Genomic DNA, 8,530 nt, shown 5'->3' on the forward strand with positions numbered 1-8,530 from the left:
TATTTTTTTTTTTTCGGAATTTTCAGAAAAGTCCACTTTCATCTCTGATGGTCACACACCGTAAAAGAAACGCGTTTGTGTGATTCAGGGTGGAGGATGCAGTCAGCCTCGTGTCTCTCTTCCACCTGGTTCACCCTCACAGCGAGTCGGCACAGGAAGCTTCCAAACGTCAGGCGGCAAACACCGACCTTCTCAAGGTGAGAACGCTGCCGTCAGGAGCACTCAAGGTTAGGTTCATAGGCAGTACTCATTACTGTGGGAATGCTTTTTCATAGATGGATTTTTCGTTGTTGTTTTTTTTTTCTTTCGCATCAACATTTTCCCACATGCGCCACAAATTGTCAGTGTGCGTTGCAGCAAGTTCCAGTCTCATCAGTTTGAAGTTAATTCCGTGATGAGTTTGGGTTACTTCAAGAAAAGAATTCCAACAATTTTGACTGTGCCGTGTGCACAAAGAAAGGAACATTTTTTTCCACCCCCCCCCACCCCCCCCCCCCCGACCATTTTCATTAGTTTGCTTTTTTAAAATAATTCGGTTGGATCCCAAAAATGAAGTGCCTGATTTTCAGGACTGCAGTTTATTTTACGGAACAATTTATTTAACAATTTGGTGTTTGTGTACATATGCCCATGAAAGTAATAAATAAATATACACCCCTGTCTCAACAGATCTATGCCCAGAAGGAATCCCAGAGGTCTGGCTACATTGAGTTGACCTTGCAGGCATACGAACAGTCTGAGTCGAACAGCGCTGCCGTCTAATCGACCCGTTCCCATTTGGAATTCTGCAAATCAGCAGAGCAAGATAACCGCAGGCTGAAGGTAGCCATCTCATTTGACGGCTATGCAGCGAGCTCTGCCATTGTAGGGGAACGTGTGCTTCATAAATGAACAATTTATGGAGACATAATACATGATGTAATTGTGTTGAGAGTTGTCGTCCTAACCGCTTTGTGTACATAACGGAACAAAATTAAAGTCACTGTAATTAAAAGAAAAATCTCCTTGTACCTCTGGGTAAGTGGAATATCTCATGGCTCAAAAAGTCTCATCTTGTTGTTGTCAGACCATAATCAATTTTTCCACATGCATTTGAAGAGATTTTGAAGTGTGCTTTTGTCAAATTTTTAAACCAAGGTTGAACCTTTATGCCTTAAAGAGGAAGTCAACACCAGCATTTTCTTGTTATCGTATGTTCTATGCATCTTCACAGGTCTAAACACGGCATTCTGATTCATATTGCGTTGGTGGAATATAAATTAAGTTGCAAAATCTTCCCGTTTTTAGTCATCTCATGGGGTGGCCGTTTTGACACTGTCAGCTGAAAATGACATCACAGTTGCTTAGGTAACGACGCAATGAATGGTCGTTACCTGAGCCCTGCTGAACGGTGGAGTATTTTTCATTTGACAGCAAGTGCCAAAATGGCCGCGCACTGAGATGGATGAAAACAGGTGTATTTTACTGCTTAACGCATATTTGACTTAACGCAATATGAATCATAATGCCGTGTTTAGACTTGTGTCATGTCACAAAAATCTGGCATTTGAACAAAAGTGTATTTTGGGTTCTTTGTAATCTGAACTCAAGTACAAAGTAAACACTGAACGTATCGTAATCGCTTGGCTGGCTCAAGTCAATGATGTAACGATTGAGCCAGGTCGGTCGATAAGTTTCTCTCTGCCTAAACTTTGAAACATGTATATGAATTACTGTGTGTGCGCAACATTCCGACCCAAAAACAGCTTTCCTTCTTGGCCTCTAAGCTACACTAAAATAAATAATACAATAACAGTGTAAATGCGAACCTAACAGGAAATCTAAATAATGCACAATGTTTGTGAGTGGGCTGTTTTCGCTCTGATACATATACATACAAAATAAGAGCCAAAGAAAACCTTCTGTTTGGGATATAAAAGCACTGAGCAAAAAGTTCCATTGTCAGTTTATTACTTTCATACATTATAAATAGACTGCATTATGCAACATAGGGCAACGTGAGACCTGAGCTCATCTTACTGGGCCTTCTTAAATACTTGGTGGCAGACTTTGTCCAGCACATGGATTTCCTAAAAGAAAGGACAGACACCTTTAGACCAACAATATAAGATATTGCAACATTTCTCTTACATAACCTGTCCGATATTTTATCTGTAATCATCTGTTAATACAGCATCTTTTTATTGTTATTGCCTCAGACAGTGTAATGTAAGTGTGTGCACGGAGAGATTCCATTAAGTGAATTGGGCACTAAACATGTTTTATCTTGCTCTCTTTTTTTTTTTTTTTTTTTGGAGTTCTCTGAATAATGAAGTTGGCCGTGATAACGTGTTCGTATTGTTTTTCTGTCAAATGGATTATGACGTTGCTCCTTTCGCACCAGATGTAGAAGATCTCCCTCAATCCAGTGTTTCCAACCACGATTTTCCTTTTCCCCCTTCTGAACACACACCAGTTTGTCCCCGTCCCAGTTGACCAGGGTCTGCGACGTTGCAAAAAGAACAAATGGAAACATCCATGAATGTGATCGGCTGTTACAGTGATCCCTCACTTATCGACTGTGAGCACATGTTCAGGAGTTTCCTTTAAAGCAGGTGTGTCAAACTCATTTTTGTCGCGGGCCACATTGTAGTTACGGTTTCCCTTGGAGGGCCGTTATGAGTTTTGGGAAACCATATAAATGTTTAATCCCCTCCACATACTGTATTACATACACAGCGCACAACAAATTGATGAATAACTAGTTTTAAAATCAGAAGTCAAGAATAATGACTTTTATTGTGGATTACATATGACAGTTTGAAATTTTGGTTCAGGCTTTAGCAAGCATATTGGAACTTGACATGCATGATTTGCTTCCGCCGGCCACGTACAATGATGTGGCGGGCCAGATCTGGCCCCCAGGCCTTGACTTTGACACCTGTGCTTTAAAGTTTGAAAATGAAAAAAAAGCATCACGGCGACCTGTTTAAAATTCAGTCAGCTGTTCTTACCATGACTTTTCGGTTGTCAAGACCCTTTGTCTGCTCCTCAAACTCCACTCCAACGGTAAAGTTGACCTCATAGTTTCTGAAGGTGCTCAACGTCTTGGTTTCAAACTTGTCTCCATTCTGAACGAAGACTTTTGTCTGATGCAGATGGGAAGCGATCTTTCTGGTGGCAAAGTCGATATCTGCGTGCATGGATGACGGAAGATCGAATGTCACTTTGTTGTCCTCTTTTCGGGATGCACATTTCATACTTCAATGTGTGGACTGAACACACGCCGCACACCCGCTTTGATTCCTACGTATGCTTTGAAATCTTAATCAAAATGCAAAAACATTCCATGGGATAGTTGAGCCCAAGTACTTGGAAATTCACAGTTTGAAAAATTGGACACGTTTTAGAGTAATTAATGACTATTAATGAAAAAGAAGTGTGGCGGGGTAAGATATAATAACATAATCACCTTGTTTGATTAGCAGACCAGCAAGCATATTAATAATTGCGTGAGCCTTAGTATGAGTACAATTCATCGAAGGTAATTCCATGGAGGAGCCATGTTCTATTGGCCACGATAATTCTCGAAGACGCGTGTCACTAATTTGGTGCCCTCGGGCACCAGGTAGATCCCCTCCCAAGAATCACATGAGGAGCCCATGGGCCTGTTCTAAAAATATCTCACCAGCAATGAGACATTTTTCTCGGAAGGTTGGAGAAGAAAAATGTAAATGACATGTTTCTTTGCCAGATCGATGTCTTCTTGTCCTTCCACGATGATTAAAAAGTTGACCCATATTTAATTGCCACCCAATGAAGAAAGTGGGGAACGGTCTTTCCTGACTCTTCCACTCATTGCGTGACACTAAAACTCTTTTACTCAACACTCCAACTTTATAAGGCTGTATTCCTAAACGTTAATACCAGTGGGTGTTTTTAATACCCCCCGTGAATGGCTTCTTCTTTGCCAATCACCACGTTGAGGAAATGACAATAGCAACTTACCGAGGGCTTTCATGACCTCCTCAAAATTTTCATTGCTCACCATCTCCCACCGTCCATTGTAGTCTGCAGGCATGTTGAGCGTTCGTGTATTTGGGTGTGTGTCGAGGTCGTGGTTGCTTCTTGAGACGGTTGTTGTGCAGAGAGAGAGAATTATCCACTTCAAACCTTTTTATAGACACTGTGTGCATGTGTGTGTTTGTACCAAAGGACAGGGTCCGCCTGATAATTTTCCTTGAGTCATTAAAGGTTCATTGCGATATAAAGGTCAGGTGCTCCGTGAACACTATTTCACCACAGAACCGTGACTACATGTAGCGCAATCTCCACTGAAGTGTGTGTGTCAGTCAGTATGCTTTCACGTTCATTCATGATTCAACATTGTAATTCACACTCCACTCCATCCGAGTGACCTGGCAGCAGAACCCACTGTACTTATTCCGTTTCAAGTGCCGGATGTAATAAAATATGATTTGACTTTTCAGCACAGTGGCACATCAGACTACACTGCATTTATAGAAATTCTAGCGGTAACTGTGCACCACATGCATTTGTGTAGAGGTTCAGACTTGATGTCCTCTGAAACAGGTGGCAATCATCTCTTTTACAGAATTTTAACGTGGCATATTTTGATACAGACAAGCCTCCCTCCCCTCTAAAATACTGATGTATCATGTAGTTATCTTTCAGTGATAGCGGTTTGATTTTCTGCTGAGGCAGGTAGTGCGTTGTATCCATTGTCAGATAAGATAGGATAACTGATCCGCAGTTACACGTACACACACCGATAATAACTGAGATGAGAATTTAAAAACGACCTTATTTCCCCTCTGCAACGACAAAGGTCATCAGGACACACCCTGTGAAGAAAGAATACCAAAACTGTAGCGTTGCTCACTCTTGGTTTTTTTTTTTTCCCTCTGAGATTTTTTTAATAGATTTTTTAATAGATTTTTTTCAACCCGTTTTCGATTAATTTTAGTAGCATGAGATAATTACCAGTAGATTGTTCACACGAACAGGCCAAAAACTATACCCGTTAGCCAGATGGCCAAACAAAGCTGAACTCTACGGACCCTATGCATTTAAATATGGCTTTATTTTTTTTTTCTTCAGATTAGAGTACAGGTAGAGTCTATTGAAAATTAGCAGGAATGACCAGTATAGGATTTAAATGGATTGGATTTCTTTTTTTAACTATAACATCCTCTCTCTATTTATGTACTACACAAATTAATTCCCTTGTCTGTGGAAAGGGCTTATTATCGTGCCCTCATCTGTTCGCTGTGGTCCCTTAATTTGATGCCTTAATACATTTATTAATCCACCAATCCATCCATTATTATCTGCTTATCTTAGATTGGGTCACAAGGGTAGTAGCTTTAGCAGAAAAGCTCAAGATATCCCCAGACCAGCCGGGGGACACAGTCTCTCCAGCGTCACCTGGGTCGTCCCCTGGGGCATCCTCGTGATGGGACTTTCCCAGAACCAGTCATCAGGTAGGTGTCCAGCAGTCATCCAAACCAGATTTCAGGGCCACTTTATCTAGCTCCTCTTTAAGCATTGTCTCCTCCCTGGATGACAGAGCTTCTCACCATATCTCTAAGGTAGAGCAGGTTGCCACGGTGACACATGTCCAGGCAGAGGGAAATTATCTTCCAAAACAGGTTCATCATAGGCGGTTTCAAATACGTGCTTTGTTTGGTCCCTCACCTACAGCAGGACCTATTTGCAAGAGGGGAAGGTCAGATCATGGGGGCAGCAGCTTCAGCAGGGAAACCCAGACTTCCCTCTCCCTAGCCACTTCATTCATCTCCTTCTGAGGGATCCCAAAGCCAGCCGGTAGCCATAGTCTCTCCAGCATGTCCTGGATCGTCCTCAGGACTCCTACCAGTGGGACATGCCCGGAACACCTCACCACAGAGGCGTCCATATGGCATCCTAACAAGATGCCCGAGCCACCTCATCCTCTCAATGCAGAGGATCAGCGACTCGACTCTTCGAGTCGCTGATCGGAGCGAATCCCACTTGGATCACCAAGCTTCTCACCTTATCTTTAAGGGAGAACCCAGACACCCTCAGGAGGAAACTAATTTCGGCACTTTATATCAGAGATTCTTTCTTCCGGTCACGGCCCACAGCTCATGACCAAAGGTGAGGGTAGAAACTTAGATCAACCGGTAAATCAAGAGCCTTCGGCTCAGCTCCTTCTTTACCACGACAGACCGATACAGAGTTCGCGTCACAGCAGACGGTGCACCGATCCGCCTGTCAATTTCCTACTCCTTCGTGAACAAGACCACAAGATATTTAAACTGCTCCACTCGGGGGAAGATCTCATCCCCTACCCAGAGAGGGTACCCCACCCTTTTCCGACTGAGGACCATGGTCTCAGATATGTAGGTGCTGATTTTTATTGCATGCATTGTGTCTTCTCTCATCCAGCTGTGGGTTGGAGCCGAGTCCGCCTATTTTTCGCCGGAACTTCTCTGCCTCGCACACCAACTTAGGCTCGTTCCCAGCCATAGAGGAGACATTTCACATCCTTATAACCAGCTTCTGTAGCTGGGAAGCAGAGCGCCAAGGTCACTGCTTTCCTGCCACCCAGCTCTTGCTGCACCTGACCCCTTTGAGGTCTCTGTTCCCACACCTGTCTGACTGGGTGACCCTGCCAGAGCATAAAGCCCCAGACAACTTAGCTCCTCGGATCATTGGGGCGCACAAACTACTCCACCACAATAAGATGACGGCTCACCGAGGGGCATTACAAATAATGGTAATAATAAATGAGTAGCTTTTTGGGCAAGGTTTAGACTCAGACAAGGCCTCACTCAAATATGGTAGCTTACATAGTTACAATAGCTTGTCTCTGGCCTTCCTCCGGGGCGGTTAGATGTTCTCCCTGTGCTTTCATCGGTTTTTATCGGGTTCTATCAATTTCCTTCCACATTCCTTCCAATTGGCTGCCTCCCACTCAGTTCGCTGGGAGAGGCTCCAGCTCACCCACAGTCCTAATGAGGACAATCAGTATAGAAAATGGTGGGATTGATGAGTCACTTTGGCATCATAATGGCACTCCTCGTCTGTTCTTCATCCTCCATGAACCATGTAGTACTCTAGTCACTAATGAGCAGATGGACAAACAAATTCAAATTGAACTGCTCAGCAATTTCATTCACCTTTAATAGCTGTTTGGTATTGGAGGTGGAACATAATACAACAATATAAGAAATATGAGCAAATAAAAAGTAACAAGGTTGTAGTGATGATGACCTGACAAGTTAGAAGTGAAGTAGGTGGAAATATAAATATACTGTACAGTATAATTATTGTAATTTTTCCCCACAGTGATTTTTTTACCTACATGTAAAAAAAGAAATAGTTATAATAAGAGGTTATTATTGTCTGGAAGCATTGTACTAGTTATAATTTTGACTTCTCGATAGTTGTACTCACCTTGGCTCACGTTCACAAACATAAGAGGTTTTTTTTTCCCCCAATTTGACCACACGGGAGCAATGTTGCTACACAGGAGCTAAGTCCTTGAGCTTTCATGCAGCCCTGAGTTCCGAGTGAAACAGCACCGCATGTTATCCTGTGATCCACGTTCAGACGGCACAAAACCGTCTGCCAACATGGTCGAAATCTGTTCACTGTGCTGTGTGATGTGGTCAGGTTGAGTGGAGTCTCTTTGCTATTGTAACTTCTGTAAATTGAAAACACATTTTTGATTTAACAATGAGATCATGGCGACAAAATGAATAATCACATCGTGTTGAATGTTTTCAAACATATTCATCTCAAAATATTAACTGATGGCACAAGCTTGCACATGTATGCATGGATCTATGCTTACAAGCATGCACCAGAGCATATGAATATCCAAAATTTTTGCAACTGCACTGAGGGTATTTTATTTTATTTTTTAAATAATGAAACAGTTTTATATTTATTTCTGCCAAACCGGCTCCGAAGGGCACATCCTGTACCTCATAACCTTGCGGGAACGCGTCCGCACGCACACGCTTCTACGTCTTCCGTGTTGTGGTCCCCTGAGTGTTGATCTTTTGAGCCTTCAATTTTAATTGAATACATTCAACAGAGATGCAATACACCTGTGATGTCATGTGCGATTGCATAAAATGTATTTCATTAGCATGGTGTTGAGATCTCTGCATACGTTTGCATCCCCTATCAACTCCACCGGTGTGGCCTTGTCAGCTCTTCTATCTCATTCTTGTTTGAAAGCATCAAAAGCTTCCATGAATCTCTGTCCTCCAAGGAGACAAATGACTGCGAGATCTGCTCTTTGTGATGAAGGCGCACTCGTGGACTCTCAGCGGTGACGCAATATAAATTTGTCATGTATTTTCCTCCCACTCATGGACGTGACTGGTGCACTACTTGATTTTGCCGTGTACTTTGATGTCCCAGCAAGAATACAAAGAGCCCCAGTGTTCCCACACATTTTAATGGCGTTGCCTTTTATCTTCCTTGTCGAAGCTATTTTTCGGGGGGGGGGGGGGGGGGGGAAGCAGGTCAAGTA

The 8,530-nt window shown here is 42.8% G+C and overlaps 2 protein-coding genes across 2 annotated transcripts in view; one reads left to right on the forward strand and one right to left on the reverse strand.

The window, feature by feature from the left end:
- Nucleotides 1–1,016, forward strand: part of mrps22 (mitochondrial ribosomal protein S22) — a 7,694-nt gene extending 6,678 nt beyond the window's left edge. Inside the window, exons 7-8 of the mRNA XM_019861541.1 lie at nt 89–197; nt 670–1,016. Coding sequence (XP_019717100.1) covers nt 89–197; nt 670–762 — 202 coding nt within the window. The 3' untranslated portion in view covers nt 763–1,016. The remainder of the gene's footprint in view (nt 1–88; nt 198–669) is intronic.
- A 912-nt stretch (nt 1,017–1,928) lies between these two features.
- On the reverse strand, nt 1,929–4,142 carry rbp2a (retinol binding protein 2a, cellular). Its single transcript, XM_019861557.1, has 4 exons — nt 3,988–4,142; nt 2,994–3,172; nt 2,381–2,482; nt 1,929–2,069 (listed from the first exon to the last, which is right to left on the reverse strand). Exons 1-4 carry the CDS (start codon nt 4,058–4,060, stop codon nt 2,016–2,018), a joined length of 408 nt encoding a protein of 135 aa, XP_019717116.1. The 5' UTR covers nt 4,061–4,142; the 3' UTR covers nt 1,929–2,015.
- Between the last annotated feature and the right edge of the window lie 4,388 nt (nt 4,143–8,530).

The sequence above is a fragment of the Hippocampus comes genome, unplaced genomic scaffold, assembly GCF_001891065.2.
Source record: "Hippocampus comes isolate QL1 unplaced genomic scaffold, H_comes_QL1_v1.1 scaffold122, whole genome shotgun sequence".
Classification (NCBI taxonomy): domain Eukaryota; kingdom Metazoa; phylum Chordata; class Actinopteri; order Syngnathiformes; family Syngnathidae; genus Hippocampus; species Hippocampus comes.

Bases quoted from the DNA above. Each gene is read 5' to 3' on its own strand.
- rbp2a (XM_019861557.1), bottom strand. From the start codon at position 4,060: ATGCCTGCAGACTACAATGGACGGTGGGAGATGGTGAGCAATGAAAAT. The intron at 3,173-3,987 runs GTAAGTTGCTAT...CCATGCACGCAG, and splicing joins GGAGGTCATGAAAGCCCTCG to ATATCGACTTTGCCACCAGA. The intron at 2,070-2,380 runs GTGCGAAAGGAG...CCTTTCTTTTAG, and splicing joins AGGGAGATCTTCTACATCTG to GAAATCCATGTGCTGGACAA.